This window comes from Mercenaria mercenaria, chromosome 16 (assembly GCF_021730395.1).
Source record: "Mercenaria mercenaria strain notata chromosome 16, MADL_Memer_1, whole genome shotgun sequence".
NCBI classification, from domain to species: domain Eukaryota; kingdom Metazoa; phylum Mollusca; class Bivalvia; order Venerida; family Veneridae; genus Mercenaria; species Mercenaria mercenaria.
Window position 1 is genome coordinate 20,516,481 of NC_069376.1, and position 21,372 is coordinate 20,537,852.

Below are 21,372 nucleotides of genomic sequence, written 5' to 3' on the forward strand. Positions count from 1 at the left end.
ATACCCATACGGTGAAGAATTTTTTTTAAATTTTGAAAAAACTCTTTCATAGAATTTTTTCCTGTTTTTCTTGTGTATAGATAATTGTATTGTGAGCATAAAAATGACTAAAAATGTATGGGTCACCAGGCTAAATTTTATGTTAAGACCGCTAGAATAAAACACCTGTTCGGACGGAAAATGGCGCGAACCTGGCCAAAATGATTACATGTATGTGTGCTAGAAGTTAAAAAAATGTTTTAAAAATTCTTAATTCTTTCTATAATTGAATACTAAATAATCTGAAAGGTGATATTGTCTTATCAGTACTAAGTCAATTATCTGACATTATATGAACAACACTGTCTTTGTAATAAAATGCGATGTGAAAACACAACCACAAAAATAGCAAGATACCTGTCATTCATGATACTTGTCAATACCACATAAACCAGTATCAACATTTGATTACTGATAAAACATATCAAAAATGTTATTTCATTCAAGATTCCTCATATTTAAGATTGTCTGTAACATGTTTCAACAAATGTTGACTTCAGTTCAGTTTTCCATAGAAAGTGTCGGCTGCGCAGAAAGATGCGCATAAAAAACTATAGGAATTCCCTTTAAAAACAAGAAGGTCAAAAAATCATAATCAAGATCAATCAAAAGAATTATGAGAAAATATAGTTGAAATTTTCTTAAAGTTACTTCATATAAAATTAATTTCAAATCAAGCTGATAGTTTCATACAAGGTTTTCTGTATAGCCATATGGGAAAATGAGCCCCTCCCCCAGGTGGCCACTTTTTCAATGAATCAAAATTATTTGAAGGAATATAGTAGAGGATCACCCAAGGAACACTAGTCTTGTGTAAAATTGTTTTGAAATCAGTTTTCTACATAGCCATAAGTCCAAAGGACAGGAACAACAAAGGGAAGAAATTTAACCAAAAAGAAAATAAAAATTCTTACAAGGTATATATATGTCAAAATACACCTAAAAATTGGAGGTACCATCCATTTTGTGCCACAGAAAAGTGGTCTCGGTTTTTCCCTACAGCCAATAATAAAAAAGTTACTAAATAAGCTATTTATAGTAACATAAAAGGGAAGTAATTAAAAAAACAATTACTGTAAGTGAACAAAGAAGGATCTGCCAAAAAAACAAGAGCACTGCAATGCAACGCAAATGCAGAGCAATATACACACAAAACAAAGTCATATGACCTTTGACCCCTAAGTATGACCTTGATCTTGAAGTGAGCCATCCGAAACATGCGCCCTGCATGTCGTTTCGATGAGGTGAACATTTGTGTCAGGTTGCTTTGAAATCCTTCAAGGGGTTCAAGAGTTACAGAGCGAAAGGGAAATTGCTAACCAACAGACAGACAGATGGACACCGAGGCGATAACATAATATGCCCCTTCGGGCGTATGAAAAGGAATCAAGATCTTATGGTGATACAAGCTGTGTGCAAGTTTGGTTAAAATCAAATCATAAGTGAAGCTGCTATTGTGCAGACAAGGTCTAAATAGCTAATTCTGGCTCTATCAGGGGCCATAACTCTGGAACCCATAATGGAATCTGACCAGTTCAAGAAAGGAATCAAGATTTTGTGGTGATACAAGTTGTGTGCAAGTTTGGTTAAAATCAAATCATAAATGGAGCTGCTATTGTGCAGACAAGGTCAAAATAGCGGATTTTGACCCTTTCAGGGGCCATAACTCTGGAACCCATTAAGGGATCTGGCTGGTTCAAGAAAGGAACCAAGATCTTGTGGTGATACAAGTTGTGTGCAAGTTTGTTTAAAGTCAAATCATAAATGGAGCTGCTATTGTGCAGACAAGGTCAAAACGGCTAATTTTGGCCCTTTCAGGGGCCATCCCTCTGGAACCCATTAAGGGATCTGGCCGGTTCAAGAAAGGAACCAAGATCTTATGGTGACACAAGTTTTATGCAAGTTTGGTTAAAATCAAATCATAAATGAAGCTGCTATTGTGCAGACAAGGTCAAAATAGCTAATTTTGGCCCTTTCAGCCGCCATAACTCTGGAACCCATAACGGGATCTGGCCAGTTCAAGAAAGGAACCAAGATCTTATGGTGATACAAGTTGTGTGCAAGTTTGGTTAAAATAAAATCATAAATGAAACCACTATCGTGCAGACACAAAATTGTGGACGGACCACGGACGAAGGGCGATCACAAAAGCTCACCCTGTCACTATGTGACAGGTGAGCTAACAAAAACAACAAACTTCAATAAAAAAGAAAAACATTGATGAGGAGTGTTATATTTGTTCACTGATAAATTTTATGAAAAATATTGTCTATTAATATACCCGACCCATCAGAGAATACATCTAGTAGTAGTTAGAACATGCTCCTACAGTTGTTCAGTTGGAACTTGGTTTTGGAAACTTGCTTATTACTTTTTACCAGTATTTTATACTGGGGTCTATTTGAATATGTTGACACTGCCAGAATTCAAATTATATTGGGGGGTACCTAGGCAGGCTTCCGTTTCAAATGCATTGGTAAACATAGAATGGAAACAATAGCTGAATTCCTTCATGATACATTTATTTTGCTAAAATCTCACATTTAGATACAAGCAGTTGTTTAAAATAATCATTAATATTTAAAAAGAAACAACATATAAACATCATCAAAATTTGCACAAAAGCTGTAGTCACCTCTACATGTATCTATTAAACAATAAAAAATTATTATCCTTACACTTAAAAATAAACAAAGGGGGAAAAATGTTCGGTACAATTAATGATGAAATTTAAATTTGCAAGTTAAAAATACTTCATTGCATAAATTATCTAAGGGAGACAACAAGCATTTTAAAGATGAATTTATAACCTCCCTTCAAAAAAGTAATCCTGACTAGGTATATTAAATAAGGCTGAAGCTTTGCTTTACAGCAAATTAGGCAAAAATTGGCGCATTAATGGACATTGTTAGAATCCAGAAATTAATGGATAGACAATGACACAGTAAAAATAGGTCACCTTGAAGTGCCTTACATCATGGAAAAAGTAAAAACTATTTTTAAATACGAAGATATCATTAGACCAGTGTATATACTTAACAGAATCATAACTTAAAGAATTCCTTGAGATTCGTTCAACGGTTCTAACACACATAAACATGAAATTATACAAATATGATATATATTATTATATTATATTTATAATAAATTTAATTCAACACATTAGGAAAAATTGGTCCTATTAAAAATAACATAGTTTAAATCATTTTTCAGTCAGAAGAGAATTTTGTGTCAAAGGTAAGTTAGGTCATTATATCTTTGCTGTTACAGTAAGGGTCAGTTGCACCACAAGTTTTGTGATCTGTTGAAAAGTTTCTAAATAAACTCAGTCTGTATACATTTTCAGGCCTATCAGCTGAATACTCAGATTACATCATTTGTTTCACCAGATCTCTAAACACTAAACATAAAAATGTTCCAGCCTTTGCTCCTGTCACATTCTCCTTTAACATGTGTATTGTATGGGTAATTATAGGCAATAGTATTCACTAAGTCACTGTAAAGCAAACTTCATAAAGATAAAACATAAATGAAGTACAGAATCATGTAAATTAAGCACTAACTCATGATCAAGCACAACGTCTACTTTTGCTTCTCCATTTCTTGTTCATCTGTTCCCTGTCTTACACATTACATGTATATAGCTGACTTAATTTCACTGCTGTAATATTTAGATAACAAATATTCTACACACTTTCTATTCATTCTCACAAAAAACTTCATACACTATGTAAGCATTACACATTTCTCTTCAAAGTCCTGTGTTTTTTTTAACAACATTAATTTTTGTAGTATGCCCTATGAATACACTTTAGCTTTTAAACTTCAAAACTGTCTCCCTTACTTTTCAGATTCTTCAACTATAGTAGGTAAGACACAGTTAGTTCCCCTTAATACTGAGTTTCTAGTTCTTGGTTCAATTCTAATCATATCTCCCTCCAGTTTCCATATTAAATCATCCATGCTTGATCCAGCTGCACTTTCAACAGAACTGGCACTATGTTCAAACTGATTATCTCCCTTCGTAAAAATATTGGCACAAAAATTATTCCCCTTGAAATTTTCTGTACTTCCCGATTGTTCCTCAATCCATGTAGACTTTAGGCTGTCATTATCGTTTTCCGTGATTTTATCCATACGCCGCCTTTTTGGCTCCAACTCGTCAATTTTTTCGTTGTCTGCAATCTGGAGTAGTGACATTGGCATCAAACCAGAGTCAATCTGTATACACCACTGCTTATACTGCAAAATAAAAATGATACTTTTATTTGTATGTTACATAATTCTATACCTTTCATATTTTCCTGTCTGTTGGTGACCCCTCCCTGCCAAGTTCTAATCCATTTTGTTTTCATATGCAGTAAACGCCAATCGTTTGGTACCGGTAAGTAGACTGGTCAAGTCATCCAGAGTTTCAATCAGTACAAACAAAGAAAATAAAAAGAATTGTTCACAGCCAGTGACAAAATGAATTAATTGAGACAGGGTGCAGTAATTGATGTTTGAGTGCACATTGTTCCGCTGTAATATAAAAATCCGTTTTTGAAGCATCTTTCCACTATGTACAGTGTCTACTTTGCAGGCTGCCCAATAAGCGTGGTCACTGTTCCTATTCGTAGGTTGTTAAATGGGCGTTGTGCTGATCCTGCTTGGTGCACATGCTCATTGCTGCCAGGGATTCTACTCAATTCTTTTATTTTTGATAAGAAATTACTGTAACACAACAAACATGGTACTTACCAAACATAGAAATATCCTCTTCTCCATTTAAAAAACTGAACTTTTATTCTAAACTCTGACTGTTATATTTGTATACTTTTTATAAAAATATTTTCCTTAATTATATTATTGTGGTAAGAATTAAAATCCTGTTTTAATTCCTTGAGTTGTCTAAGTGAATACAATTCATTAGACACAGAGAAACTTAATTCCCAATTAGTTTCCCTTCATCCTGAATGGGAAGCTAAATTCAAACTGTATTATAAATAACTTGCTGCCTTCTTAGGCTGGAATTAAAACTTTTGATTGCCCTTTACCTAACCATCTTGTTTAAGCACTGGGTGGATAGGTAGGTATGTAAGTAAGTAGGTGACGTAAGTAGGCAAGCAAGTTACTGTTTTTCTGAAGTGTATGTAAGTAAATGTTTTAATTCTTTTCATTATAAGACTTTAGAGAGAGACAGTTTGCTTGAAGAATTTTCATGGTTCTATTCAAGTGCACACTCAAAACTGCATATAATGCCTGCAAAGACACCCTAGTTGCCTTTAAAAATAAACCAGACATATCTGGAAGTGGCTCATTGAATACTGCTATTATGAGCTGGTAGTATCATACAGTATTTTATTATATCATGTTACATTTCAATTTATTCCAATTTAGACCAATTCTGAGGACATTTCCCCAATTCCACAGAGTTGGTGGCATTCCCAAAATGATTTAAAAAAGGCCTGCAAACACTGTCAATTTTGACTGATTCAAAGGACACGACTCCGGAGATACAAGTCTGAACAGGCAGGTTATCAAATTTAGCCTTTAGAGATCCAAATTTTGTAAGTTTGATTTTAATTAACATTGAGGAAAAATACTCTAGATAGCTACTGTCAGAGTGGACACCAAATTTCATCTGCCTGCCTGTAAATGGTGAAAATAAGTCCTATTTTTTCATAACAGGCATATAAAAATATTAACATCATCATGCCAACAGACATCTTATAACTCTACATGCCATATAAGTATGAAAATGTGATTTCCATGTGAAATATTTTTAGTATATAGCATGTAGGCTTGTTTATAAATATAACTTTTTTTGCTTAATACCATCCATGTGCCCACTTATTAACCAATGTGACAAGACAAATTTCTACCAATGTTTTAATTGGAATTTAAAGCAGAATAAGTCTGCGGGGTTTGGATGGTTTCAATATAGGAACATAGAATTTTGTGTGATGTTAAAAACTTTCAGTCAAGTCAGCCGTTTCTGACAAGAATATTCTTAAAGTTTCCAATATAGCCATATATAGAAAAGCTTAATCACAATTATCAATTATATGGCAGTAATGTTACTTAAAGCTTAGGGAATGATCTAAAGGAATTTGGATTATCAACCCAAGGAACATTTTAAAAACTGGACCGGTGGTTTCAGAGGAGGACTTTTAGTTATCAATAAATTGGCAAGCAGTTTGAACCAGAGATTTTTTTAAAGTTTTCTTCATATCCATACTATCCCAAGTAGTAAAAATAAATAAGTTCTACTAGAATCTATTCTACCAATTAATATTTTCTATAAATACCATTTCCAGCTCATCCCTCAGAGCAAATACTGCCTTTTCTCTGTTGGCAACCAAATCTTCAAGGTACTGATAACGGAGCTTCTTCCTGGCACGACACTCTCGTGCACTCTGTCTACTTCTCTCCAGCTTGGCACGGACATCCATCTTGGAACTTCGACGACCAGGTCTGCGACCAGCTCGTTTCTGAGGCCTGTCTCCAGACATACCACTCGTACTTGGTCCTTCTTCCTGTAAAGTTAATTGATAATGAAGAATAGCTGTGCTGCTAAGTTTAACAAGGTGGTTATACAATAAGTGGTTTATAAACTATTTTTTGTATACTTATTACAAGTTATTAGTGACTTCATCAAGAGTAAAAAGAGAGAAATGTGATTTCATAATATCTGAAATATTAAATGTAGCTACATAAAACTGACAAGAATGTCCTTGGGTTTTTTTTCAGCCATTAAGCTGTATACAATTTTAGGTTTAATGAAGGAATGTGATGTCCCAGATAATGTTCTGTTTATAACACATTTCTTCTGTAACAGCTGGCAATGCAGCTTTTAACAAATTAAACCAATGGGAATCCCCCCTTTTTAAACTATACTCCTAGCTGAGACTGTTGAAGTTCATTTCCTTACTGATATCCACATCATTCTGCCTGGTGAAAAAAATGAACATAGTTCTATCATACAAATTATAACCAACCAAGCAGGCATAAGGTGTCATGGCTGGATCTTGGTCTCAACAGTATTGTGGAACTTTAATCAAAGTCTTAACAGGCTCTTAAACCATGACGTCACGACAGATGTCAATGGTAGATGTCTAAGCCATGTTGGATATATGTAGTATTATAATTATAATCACTACAAAACACTATTACATTTTCAAGTATTAGAAAACTGAATCTTGAATGCATACATCTGAAATTAAAACAAAATCATAATTCAAAATTCATTTTTACCCAATGCAACTTTCAGTGTATCATGCAAGATCTCTTGTTGGTAAGATGTTACATATTTAGATGAAAACAGGAAGATTAATAAGGAAATCTGACCACTGACTAATGGTCAGCATGTAACTATGTAGCTCAATGTATAATAGTATTAGACAACTTGCAGCTCTTTAGATCTTTATATATTATTTTCCCATTATTTAGACCAACCCAAAAAACACCCAACGTTGGTTATAGTCCAAATAATTAGACGTTTCGGGACAGGGTGATAACTTTTGACTGTCGCTGTCTTAGAGGGATGACAACTATAAAATATCAGATCATAAAATTAGTCATCCCGATAAGTCAAATGAGTTTTGATGGCTACGTTGGTTAGACATTGGATTTTGGTCGGGACTACGTGTTTACTCGGAGTGTATGAATTATTAATTATTCAGCACAACTTGCTGAAATAACAAAAGTTATTTAGACCAACCCAAAAAACACACAACGTTGTACCAACGTTGGTTATAGTCTAAATAATTGGACGTTTCGGGACAGCGTGATAACTTTTGACTGTCGCTGTCTTAGAGGGATGACAACTATAAAATATCAGATCATAAAATTAGTCATCCCGATAAGCCAAAGGAGTATGGCTACTTGGTTAGACATTGGATTTTGGTCGCGATTACGTGTTTTCTCGGAGTGTATGAATTATTATTATTCAGTACAACTTGTTGAAATAACTTAAAAGTTCCAAGTTTAAGTAAAGAAGTATATTTATTTTAATAGCTCTGTACATGGTTTAAGTAAAGGAAAAGCCGACTGTTTTGAAATTGAAGCGCTGTATGAACTTCATGGTTAGAAAGTGAAACAAGCCGACAAGACCAACAAACTGGACCATAGATGGCCCAAAACAAATATTTTAACCTACAGGCTAAACTTCGTGCTCCTCACCCGCTTAGCTCAGTAGGGAGAGCGTTGGTCTAAGGATCGCGGGGTTGCGAGTTTGATCCCCGGGCGGTGCGTATACGTTCTCCGTGACAATTTGATAAAAAACGACAGTGAAATTATTCGTCCTCCACCTTAGTCTAACTAATCCCACGTAGACAGTTTGTTTTATATTGTGACAGTCAAACTGTAACGTCACGGTGGCTGCAAAAGTCAGTAATTAAAAACCAGCCACTCAGCGACAGTAAGCCAAGTATACTGTCTACCTCCACTGATAATTCAAGTGGGAAAGTAGGCCACTGTTGGCAGTTACTTGCGAAGAACAGGTTTGTACTGGTACAGAATCCAGGAACACTGGTTAGGTTAACTGCCCGCCGTTACATGACTGAAATACTGTTGAAAAACGGCGTTAAACCCAAAACAAACGAACACTTCGTGTTGTTCATATGAAAAACGCGCCATCTTGTCAAATACAATTAAATCAGCAATAATGACACAGTAAACCCCTTGTTATGATCTTACTTTGATTTCCGTATACTCTGGAGATTCTACAATTTGTAGTTTATTTTGGTTTTCTTCTAAATTACTCATAAGTCAACGAATTAATGTAATATTTCTTTAAGTTTTCAGTCCATCCTGTATCTCCTCCATTTGTTTTTGTTATGATGATTATGCATACACGAGTCTCGTGACCGAAATGGATGACTTTGATTGGTTTCCCTGTGACCTCATTTCTAATATTAGTAACTAATCGGATAACTTTTATTTCATTGCTTTACTCGGATGTTCTAGATTGCGCAATCTGCCGAAGTCATTATTTCGGACCATGTTTATATAATACACCTGTGCCGCTGCGTAATGTTCTGTACTCTCTCCGTTTCCATGCACTATGCTTTGGAAGAAATCTCTTGCTTTACCGCTTGAAGAGTTTTCAGACTATACATATGGGTTTTAATAGGAGAGAATATTTTATTGAAATATCATATGTCGATGTATTTCGTGGCGGTTTCATACATAGACCACAGTCATATTAAGGACACGTCATGGCCGAGATAGTTTAGCATTATTGCAATACAAAATCGGTATTAAAATTGTGTTTCCAATACATGTGGTCATAAGATAAATCCTCAATATCTATGTGAAAACAAAGGATGTGTTTTGCATGACTGCAACACTGTGAGTTGCTCTAATTAGTGACAAATGACTGAAACAATAGGAATTCGTACGTGACTTGGATAGACAAAACGACAGTGAGGTAACAATATATTCTTATATTGTTTTTATTCACGAGTTGTAAGCTACAATATAGAATACCCATTTTTAAGAAAATCAAACTGGAAGTTAGAAATAACAGAAAAAAAAGTAATTAGGTCATGAGTGATCACATACCTGTCAAAATTTGTCATTAGTTTTCACGAGCTGACAAAATTATTTACATCTCTCTATTCTGCAAATGCATTGTTTTTGTAAGTATCTTGGTTGGATAACTTACTTTACATTCCACATTAATATTTGTGCTTGAAATTGCTTTGTTGAGCTCACCAAAGTCACGTATGAATTTCTATTGTTTTAGTTTATTATCTGTCATAAAGGTACCAAACCTCAATATTAAGGCAGAAGAATTGTTGCTTTCTGGTAGACAAAGGAAACTATTTGGTTGAATCATAACATAATGGTTTTTGGAAAGAACTGAATATTCTTTGGTTTTTTTATTATTCACCGGAAATTCAAAACGTGACATTACCTTAACAATAAAATCATGAGACCTCATTTTTAGTACTTTAGAGCATTTCAATGATACTAAAACAGTATACTGTACAGGCAGATAATATTACATTTCTTCAAGCAAAAATAAAGATATGTTGAGATGTTATGTTACATAAAAGAAAAACAATTTAATATATGTACTTGAAGTATTTATTTCTTCTGATACATGATTTAACGTGTTTAGAAATAAGTTTCAGAAAAACTTTCAAATTCACTAATTACAACAGTACAGACTGACAATGTAGGTGGGCCCAAAATAGGTACTATGAAAATTCAAACATCTGTCTTGTCACGACATCTCAGATTCTAGGAAAAGTGGTGATACGATATTTCAAAATCGGACTAGTAAATTCCTGGAATGATTCGATATTTCACAATCCGACAATACTTGTCCCAGTCAGCACCATATTTCTGTTTACAGCCTTCACTGTCCTGTTTTTCTCTATCAAGGAGCAAGAGTACCAAAAATATAGTTCCAAGATAAGGTATCAGATGACTAAATCCTGAAAGACAAACTCGTAGATGGTAACACAACATTATCTGAGCATTTTCAACATTTGAAATAGTTCAGATGTGTTTATATATTTAAAATGCATAACATGCACATATTTCACTATAGCCTCTTGGCGTATAGATAACAAATGGAACATTTAGTACAAGAAAAGGGCACATTCAGCAAAGCAATTTTAATGCTTGTCGATCTCGCAACATATACATAATCAGTTCCATATATTGTCACTTCAAACGTGTGTGAAGTACATGCATATGATATAAATAATATATTTCAAAAATTATATATCCTAGGTAACTGGATTTTGTTGCTACGCAAGGCATGATTATTAATTAGCTAGATATACTAAACAATAAAATAAGAAAGAACAAACAGATAAAACAGCAATTATTTATGAAAATAAAAGAAAAACACGTCTTTAAGTGCCGAGTGGCGACCGTAAACAGTCCCCCGTGCTTGGACTCATTGTTGTGATATTTTCTTGACCTTTGACATCCTGGGGTCAACTCAATATTTCTGAATAACAGCCCCGTTTATCCCATTACTAGGGAGCGTGAGGGGTGTTTCACATTTCATTATTTCTTATGTATAGGTTAATAAATGGGAGAACGGTGCCTTTGAGTGATAATGGCCCTGGCAAGGTGATAATAGCCCGAGGGCTTTAGCCCGAGGGCTATTATCTTCTTCCAGGGCCATTATCACTCAAAGGCACCGCTCTCCCATGTATTTACCTGTTTATTACATGTTTACCTATAATATAGTAAGAAATGTTTTTGTGCCATTTTTGTGGGTATTTGCATCTTCTGGCACAATAAATTTCAGCTTTTCAGTTTCTATATTATTTGTATAAGAGTCTATTTACTGTATAAAATCAAATACCTGGATACTAAGTTGTACTTTCTTGCTTATTGCATAATTTAGGGATAAAAATACAATATTTCACGAAGAATACATGATGTTACGCTCAAGATGGTAAAATAAAACGGAAATATTCGCTGTTTTACCTCCACGAAACGCCATGACGTCATTTCTGTTTACGGACGTTAATTTCCCGCGCTAACGCCAGGGCCATTATCGATAATGGCCCCGGGGCTTATTATGATAATGTGATAATGCATGACGCAATGCAATAATGGGAGAATTTTCAACACAAATTTGTTACTATTTATAGGTACTCATGTAATAAGGACAGATAATACCCGAGTCTGCTATTATTTCTTTTTATAGCGTTCTACGTTTGTACTATCTTCTTAAGATACTTAATATTTCACCTGTACATAAGGCATAGCTAAGGGAGATCATCAAATCTCCAAGATAGTTTGGATGCCGGCACATACCCCACCAACTACTTATCAACAATTGTTTTCCAGACGACGTAGGCATTGTCATTAGATCTGCAAAAGATATTGTTCTTTTGATGTCATTTAGTTTTCCATTTCATGACGATTATGCTTTTCCAACTGGACTAGATTAATTTGAATTCGAACTGAATTCTAACAAAGAACGTGTTTATGATAATTCACAGTCTGATTATCATAAAGGAAGGTAATAACAAAATGAAATTCCATAATGCCGTGCCATCTGCTTGCTAGGTTTTATACTTTGGTTTATATTCAGTCAATCAACTGACCTATATGCGCATCTCAGTAGCTTCTTAAGATTAACGCTGAACACAAATATATAAATACAGGGTGAAAATGAAAAGGTTGACTAAAATCTTTAATTTATTTGGGTTCAAATCGCTTTCCTAGTTATTCGAAAATGTTATATATATGCCAGCTGACTACCTCAAAATGATTTGCCACATAGGGGAACAATAGCATAAAATTTCTTACAATGTAGCTTTGGGTCATTTGGATTTTTCCTGAAGCTGTTCTTCTCAGAATTACTAGCTCTGTATATGTAATACCCGACCACTGAAAATAAATTCTATAAGATGCTATGACTTATTTTGACATTGCATGTTGTAATGTATTTAGTTAGAGTATTCAATATTTCAGTTTCTACACATTCATAGTTGGCAATACTTTCTCTTATGGAACTCGTTCCAGTGTGGCTGTTTGTTTGTTTTGGGTTTAACGCCGTTTTCAACAGTATTTCAGCCATGTACCAGTACAAACATGTTCTCCGCAAGTAACTGCCAACTTCCCCACATGAATTATCAGAGGTGGAGGACGAATAATTTTAGACACAATGTCTTTTATCAAGTCGTCACGGAGAACATACACCCCGCCCGGGGATCGAGCTCGCGACCCTGCGATCCGTAGACCAACGCTGTCCCTACTGAGCTAAGCGGCTGTAGTAAACACAATATTAAAGCAGTATGAGAAAATACAGCCCTAGGAAGACGTCAAACAATCATCAGTCAGTATGACTTAGGTACACTTTCCGCAGATAGAGTAGCATTACGAGACTGACCTTTATGCTTACAAACTTAACATTAGTTGTAAAAACATTCTCCGTTTTATCATGTTACATAAGCCTTATCATTTAATATTAGCTGTAACATGATGTCTCTATTGATCATGTTGAGAAGTCAACATTGTTTGTTAGAACATTCTCTGTTCAATCAAGTTGCGTAGTTAGGTACAATAGTCTTCCTTGTTTAATCATGTTGTGCAGTTAACATTACGTACAGGAGTCTTCCCTGTTATATCATGTTGCGCAGTTAACATTAGGTACAAGAGTCTTCCCTGTTTTATCATGTTGCGTAGTTAACATTAGGTACAAGAGTCTTCCCTGTTTTATCATGTTGCGTAGACAGACTTTCCTAAAGCAGATGGAAAATGAATATGTTCGAAATATATCCGTAATACCCACTGACAGGAAATCGTCAGCAATACATATTACGTATATATTCTAGAAAGATACTGAAACTAGTAACTTACCATAAAGAATAGCAATAAGACATAGATTTATATTCGGTAGTTTGGTGTCGGTTGTAAGGACATATCTTGTCTGGACACAAAAACAGAATGGAATCATTATAAACTGTACCAAAATATTATATCCAAGTCCTTCATGAACTATGTCGCGTGACACGATTACTCCGCCTTCGAACCAAAAGTAGTCCACAACATATGCTAACTGTATCGCATTCAGCAATACTAAGGTTGTATTTATGTTCTTATACAGCATCCAGTATTCCACCAGGTTACATATATTTAGAAGAATCCATCCGATAATCGCACTTCTAAACAGAACGTATTTCACGTCGAGCGACCTCCATCTTGGATTCAGCTCCAGACCCATAAACCAGTCATATATAATGCGACCTTTAAGAGAACGTTGTAAACAGTATTTCAAATTCTTAATTTAAAATGGCGACTTAAAACAGTATCGCTATTAAGATGTAGTTTTCATGAAAATTAACTTTTCTGTACTTGTTATTGTCCGAAAATGTTTCAGTTTATCATTGTATTTTGACGTGAAAAAAGGCAGTTTTGTCAAAATGGTACGTTCAAAAGTACTTTTACGTTCAGATGTTTTTTTTTCAGAAAATACAGGATTCTAAAACCACTGAAGCACGATGAACTCTACACAATTCTTTAGATCTACTTTTTAATTCTTAAAAGATAAGAAGCTAGGAAAATAAAAGGTTTTTCTAAATGATAAGTAGAGGGTTAGCAAAATTCTTGCTTTGGTCATACCTTTACATAACAATAGCATTTATTACCTGAACACCCATTTGGATTCTTTTCAGCGTGGCTTAGACTTGAACCTTTTATATATAAGTACAAACTGGACATGAAGCACAAGAGCACCGCTGCCTCGAACATGCACACCAGGGAACCTGATATAAGTCTGACGTCATATCCGAGCAAAATGGCTGCGACCATCGAAAGTATGTTGACGATTAGCACAAACAACGCTTAGAAAAGAAAGAAATTTAGAAAGTCCTATAAAACATTGTGCAATTTAACAGATTAAACATGTATACATTAATTTATTGAAGCTCCAATGCAAATATTCGTCGATTTTTATGACAATAAAACACGGAACACTATCGCAATTATCCGTCCTTTTTCATGACAGTTATCATTATTATTTAGAGTTGTATTTTTCTTTTAATTTATGTGTCAACATGAGGGATTCAATACATGTTTGCACTGTAAGTTCGTTTTTTGGGTATAAGGATTAATGAGCCAAGTAAGCCATTGAGCTTATGAACGGTCATCAAATCCGCTCCTGATTCAATGCAAGATTTATGTAATTTTCCTACATCTGAATTTCTTTAAGGTTGTCATATGACCATAGCTGTCTATCACAGACTATAATTTCAACAAGCACAAGGTTATGTGTGGGATCTCAACAACCAAGGCTATTTGTAGAACCAATGGGTGCTCTCCGACATGCATAATGTGACATTACCACTTTAAAAGTGTACCAAATGATGATTACTCCTGCAATAAGTGGTAGAAAGAATAAGTGTTCAATGCTTCCATCTATCGGAATGTTTTTTTTTTTGTTGTTTTTTTTTTTGTTTTAAATTTCTTTAGTAGTTATTAGACATTTATCTGGACACATTTCAGTACAAAAAGAGAGATAATTTGAAAACTCTTTTAGTACGAGGTACCGTTCTTGTATCATGCACTTCCTTCTTCTTCTACTTCTACGGGGTTACTCCCAACAATCGTTTACTGATTATAACTTGGAGGTCGGGGACAATCTAATAAAATAACCTATGTTACATAATGAAAACATAAAATGTAAGACTGCTACATACAATGTTAAAAATAAAAGCGACATGATGCATTAGTGCATGAAAGTATTTAGACTGACAGTGTGGCTTGCTAGGCTTTTACTGGCCTTGATGTTGTAAGGCATGTTGTTCCAGTAACGAATAGTTCTGGGAAAGAATGAGTTCATATGGTATTATGTTCGTGAAAAAGGAATAAGGTAGTTGTGATTTCTTGCCTTTTGTTTCAAAATACATATAAATATATTCTTTTTTTTATAATTATCTTCTCTTCCAAAACAAGGGAGACTGAAGTAAAAAAGCTGAAACTTTGAAAAACAAAACGCTGTTACGGTTCTTGAGTTCAGCACTTCCTCTCAATGAAGTCTACATATATTCCAAGTTTCATGGAAATCTCATTGGTATGGTTAGAATTACACTCCTGACAAGCATAAAAATAAGTATAAAAGGGAGATCATTTGAAAATCATTCAAACAGAAAACAGACTTATGCCCCCAACACAACCCCCTCCTCACACACCCACTTTCGATATACTAGTAGATGTCAAGGGCCGTTTAAATCTTCAGTAAGTTATGTTTGGTGTTATTCTCCAAAGAAACAAAATTTATATATGAAAGTGAGATTTAACTTTAATATGTTGAATCAAATAGATTTATATCTATAATTATATCTCTCGTAGAATGCAGCTCCCTTATCATATTGTTATCTATTTTAGTTTTAAGTTTAACTGAAATATTTTCATATCAAAGTTGTAACGGAATATTATTTGAAAAATGTTCAAGTCTTGTGCATTTAAGTCTCCTTCTTATTGGTATCTGTTTATACACAGCTCAATGAAATCATTAACACTTTAAGCAATTATTCGGATAAGGAAAAACTAATTACAAAAGGTGAGATAATTTGAAAGTAACGGACGAACAAATTCACCATTCGGTGAGCTTACAAATACTACCATTTGTATTATACATCAGTCTTTCACCAGAAGACAAGATCACTCCTGGCTCCTGTTTTCCTCCAATGGACATTATATACAGAATGCACTGAGCAAGGAACCAAATGGTGACCGCTGCAGCAACTTCTGTCAATCCGTCACTGACAGGCGGTTGAAATACAAGGACGTCCCATTTTCCCTGAAAAAAAATAATAAAATAAACGACAGACTTAAGGACAATTTGTCAGTCATCTGGCAACAAAGAATTAAAGGAACCCACGAGGCCCTTTATCACCAAATTTTATTGGACAATATAAACTTATTTTATTGTAGCACGGTTGGCAAAAGCTCTTCATATATAGATAGCTTTTCGTGTAGAGCCACTTAGACAGGGTTGTTAGAGACCACTCAAATAACCGATTTCTGTTTACATCAATTTTCGTTTAAACGGAAAAAATAGTTTGACGTTACCCGAACATACACATTCACTTCTTTAGTACGAGTAAGTAAAGGAAACAAATAAAACAGCTTGCTTTTTAATCGGTTTATAATGGACCAGATAATGAATCAAAACTCATAACTTTGCCATGATAGGGAAAGCTTTTCAACTTTTTTTTGAAGCTCAGCAACGAAATACCACAATACACGTACTTGTTTAAGGCAAAATTAACGATACTATTGATCTTATTACGCGAAATACGTAAACCCACGAAAGAGAGAGACACACACGCACACACAGACACACACAGTCACACGCGCACGCACAGAGAGAGAGAGAGAGAGAGAGAGAGAGAGAGAGAGAGAGTTGGAAATAGTAGGAAATATGTTCTCAAACACTATTAACAAGACCGTTCGGAAATGGATTTCAACCTTAGACGCTTTCAAGGTGCACCAGACGCATTAGCTTTCCCCCCCAGATATGAACCTGTATTTACCAACAATGGTTAAGAAATGTTTGGCCACAACAAGTTTTACAATGTTTTTGAAAAGTTAAGACATACCGACTGACATTTTGCAGTTATGTAGAATGTATAGACGGTAAAGAATATAGAAAACATGACAGCGCCCTTTGGTCCACCCATTTTGAATTTAAAAGTCTGACAGCTTTCTTCCCGGTGATTGGCTTCTCCCATTGCAACCTTTGTTTTCTTGAATCTCTCCACCTATGATTCTGTAAGATACCTAGATAATCAAACTTTTGAACAAATAAGAAATAACGATCAATTTAGTGAGTGTAGTGTTTAACAGGATAGAACGTGTAGATTATCAGTCAGTATTTTAGCGAGAACAATATGATTTTGTTTTTGTTTTTTTGTTGTTGTTTTTTTTTGTGCAAAATGGCAAACATTTATTGATCTGCTTCTAAAGTAACATTAAACATTTTGCCTTTTTATCTATAACAATATGCCTAGGATATGGCAAGATAAACTATCTATCAAGGATTTCTAACCAGGGTTCTATGAATGGCCAAGTTTAAAAGCTATTAAAGGAACAGCGGAGAAACACAGCTATACTGTTTGTTTTTCTTATAAAAATCGTGAAGCTACGATCTCAACATGGACCTATTCGTTGAAGATATTGATAAAAAGAAAGACACTTATTCTGAAGAAATTTAATGTCTCTTGGAAACATGTCAACATAATTTTCTATTTAGCACCGAAAACACATTGTTTTCGTACACGCCCTACCTTCGTTATAGTTGAAATATTCTTTAGCTTAAAGACAAAAACAACACTGTCATAGCAAACACGACTCGGCCTGTTCAAAAAAGCCTTAACAACACAGTCGGCTGGTACTCAAAACCTTAATAACGCAATCGGCCAGTACACAAAAGCTTAATAACACAGTCGGCCAATACACAAAACCTTAATAACGCAGTCGGCCAGTTCACAAAAAAACCTTAACAACACAGTCGGCCAGTACACAAAACCTTAATAACGCAGTCGGCCAGTACTCAAAACCTTAATAACGCAGTCGGCCAGTACACAAAAGCTTAATAACACAGTCGGCCAGTATACAAAACCTTAATAACGCAGTCGGCCAGTACTCAAAATCTTAACAACACAGTCGGCCAGTACACAAAAGCTTAACAACACAGCCGGCCGGTACACAAAAGCTTAACAACACAGCCGGCCAGTACTCAAAACCTTAACAACACAGCCGGTGTAATGAAGCAGTTCGACTCCCGGTCATAGTATTATGACCTCCAGATCATAGTACTATGACTCCACCACGTGAAGTAAACTGAACCTCACGAAGAATATTGACTCCCATAAAAAAAATGACCCCGGTCATTTGGTCAAATTTAGTGATAACTCATGTATCTAAGGCCTAATTGTTGCATTTTATGCCCCCCACTCGGGGGAACGGGGCATATAGATTTGCCCTTGTTCGTCCGTCCGTCCGTCCTTCCGTTTGACCATTAGCCCCAGATACCATTACTTGACACAAAAATCAGAGCATTCCGCAACGGGAAAAGGGATTCTATTTCTAGACGCTGTATCTTGGTGTATACATTTTTTCAGGAAAATTACAATTTACAATACGTTCACAAAACACACCAGTGCCAATAATCCCTGCAAACTTCGGTATGAAGTAATTCTATAGAAGAAAACTGCACAAGAAACTGCTAGCATAGAACTTAGTATTAATAGAAGTTGCAATACTTAGCAGTGGCAGTAAAGTACGGTAGCGGCAACAATAGAAAGTAGTAGTAGTAGTAGTGATGGTGGCAGCGGTAGTGGCAGTTGCAGTAGTAGCAGCAGCAGCAGCAGCAGAGGAATAAGTGACAGCAGCAACAGCAGTAGGAGAAGAAGAGGTAGATGTACAAGACGTATTAGTGGAAGCAGGTATAGTAGTATCAGTAGTAGCAGTAGTAGTAGTAGTAGTAGAAGAAGTAGTAGTAGTAGTAGTAGTAGAAGAAGAAGAAGTACATGTAGTAATAGCAATAGAAGTAGCGGCACCAGTAGTAGTAGTACAATCAAAATGTTAACTATTGGTAATGGAGGGTATTAGAGTTGTAGATCTAGTAAAATTGTCCGTTAGCTTTGGTGGGGATCACTTTTTCATAGATATTATCGTCGAAAGTCTTTTTAGGAGCCGGTGTTTTACACGGAAAGAGTAACTTTTTTAAATAGAATAATGTTCGGGAATCGATATTTATGTGATTTCGAATCGATAACCAGATAAGTTTCGCGAAAAGTATCGATTTTACAGGAAAACAGGAGTATTTTTCTGCAAAAAACTTAGCGTATTCATGAAAAGAATGCAATATATATTGGACAATTGCGTAAGTGCCCACTTCTGCATAAGAAACGAGATAAGTATCGCGAAAAGGACAAGCTTTCAGAAAAGAGTAAAGTATTGTGAAATAATATGTTTTCGAAAATAACATTTATTTTACGAAAACTTACGTTTTCATGAAAGTTGTCATTCGCGAAATTATCTCGTTTCTATGCAGAAGTGGGCACTAACAAAAAGTTTCATAACTTTTCGTGAAAACTTTTATTTTATGTGAAGGCTTATTTCGCGAAAAGCTTTTATGTTTTAGCGAAAATTTCCGTTTTTGTGGAAACTCGATAATTTCGCGAAACTTACGGTTTCGAATGCAGAAAAAATATGTTTACATATGATATTGTATGAGAGTTCGAATGTAGTAACGCCAGTGAGTATTTAACATGGAAGGAGTCACTTTTTCTATAGAATAATAACCGGGGTCGTTATTCTATGAGATTCGAAGGGAGTCATCTTTAGTGAGTCAGTATTTTACTTGGAGGGGTCAGTTTTTCTATAGAATAATGACCGGCGGGTCGTTATTCTATAGAGTTATCAAGGGAGTCAGTTTTTTTATAAAGGGAGTCAATAGTTTACAGGAAAGGAGACACATTTTCTATAGAATAATGACCGGGGGTCGTTATTCTATGGGGGTCGAAATACTTCATTACACCGGCCGCTCAATGATCAGCATTTGAAAGTGCAGTTCTTTGGAAAAACTGTTCCAACATCGTGACAGGTCCAACTTCCATTCTTTCGGATCACCAAAACTAATTTAAGACATGTTTCAGGGGGTATGTAGGGATTACGCCTCTTTGATAGCTTCACGGTCGGGAAAACCATCAAATAAATTGAATAAAACAAAACAAGTGCATTTTATGATTGGTAAATACAACAGGAAGGAACCTTTCCTTGTTGATTAAACTTATCTTTAGAGCTACGACGATTCCCTTTACGAAGTATTATTTCACAAACCGATAAGCTGAACAGTTTCTGGGTCTTAGTGACCGACTCATATAAAGTCTACCTAAATATCAACATTGAAATCTTTCTTTACATGTTATGTTTGCGTTTGCTCACATTAATTGTTATGTTGTTTTTGTCCTTAAAAAATTCTTGAAGTGTGACCCTTTGAAGGACAGTTTACTATTAATTTGCTATCAGCCTGATGCAATCTTGTTTCGCAGCATCACTGTGCAAAATTTAAACACATTGGCTCAAACCTTTATGATGGTACCAGTATTCTGCAAATGACTAAGAACTTTATCAAGGTGTACACTCCTGGGTACAGACTAAGAAATAACACATTGTTTAAAGGTGTAAAGGCCTAGGATTACCTATTTTATTTAAGTGTACTCTCCTTGATACCAAATTAGACTTTACCTACTGCATTAAGGTACAATCTTTTGTTTCAATAGCCATCAGAAGTTAATGTATATTGAAAAAGTATTAGAATTGCGAGTACAAAATGCATGTTAGACAAAAGTTGTTTATTTCAAGCTTGATTGTCTGCACTATAATACTGACTAACAGTTAGATAACGTTGAAAAATGTTTACAGTGCTACTTACAAGAACAAGAACAAGGTTAGTTATCCAGGTCACTTGTGATATTTGAGATAACTTATCAAACCGTATGAATTCAAGGTTTATATCTAATGTAAACTATACTTCATGACTAAATAGGATAAGGCCTGCCTTAAAACATTCTTTGTTTCCCCTCCCTTCCACGGCATATGCCAATACGGGTTGGGTAGGCAGGTAGGTAGGAACAATAATTTTTTCAAATATAAAACTTTTCATTTTCAAGCATAGTTAATTTCAGAATTGATATACATAACTAATTTACTGGACTCTCAATGACATCTACAATCACAAAAGTGACGTCATCATTCAGAGTATCACCTGTATACTACACTGATTAATTTTCAAACTTATTCCTTACAATTAATTAAGTTTGGAACAGAATAATTAATACCGTTATAAGTGTACGAAGC

At 35.0% G+C, this 21,372-nt stretch overlaps 2 protein-coding genes across 2 annotated transcripts; both read right to left on the minus strand.

Annotated features, from left to right (window-relative positions):
- Nucleotides 1-2,544: 2,544 nt before the first annotated feature.
- LOC123540809 (uncharacterized) lies at nt 2,545-8,877 on the minus strand. Its single transcript, XM_045326109.2, has 3 exons — nt 8,719-8,877; nt 6,330-6,557; nt 2,545-4,281 (listed from the first exon to the last, which is right to left on the minus strand). The coding sequence occupies exons 1-3, from the start codon at nt 8,785-8,787 to the stop codon at nt 3,880-3,882; spliced, it is 699 nt and encodes a 232-aa protein (XP_045182044.2). The 5' UTR covers nt 8,788-8,877; the 3' UTR covers nt 2,545-3,879.
- A 567-nt stretch (nt 8,878-9,444) lies between these two features.
- On the minus strand, nt 9,445-21,027 carry LOC123540808 (delta(14)-sterol reductase TM7SF2-like). The gene is made up of 8 exons (XM_045326108.2): nt 20,948-21,027; nt 17,106-17,275; nt 16,126-16,303; nt 14,151-14,345; nt 13,363-13,749; nt 12,310-12,390; nt 11,746-11,868; nt 9,445-10,466 (listed from the first exon to the last, which is right to left on the minus strand). The coding sequence occupies exons 2-8, from the start codon at nt 17,235-17,237 to the stop codon at nt 10,306-10,308; spliced, it is 1,257 nt and encodes a 418-aa protein (XP_045182043.2). The 5' UTR covers nt 17,238-17,275; nt 20,948-21,027; the 3' UTR covers nt 9,445-10,305.
- Between the last annotated feature and the right edge of the window lie 345 nt (nt 21,028-21,372).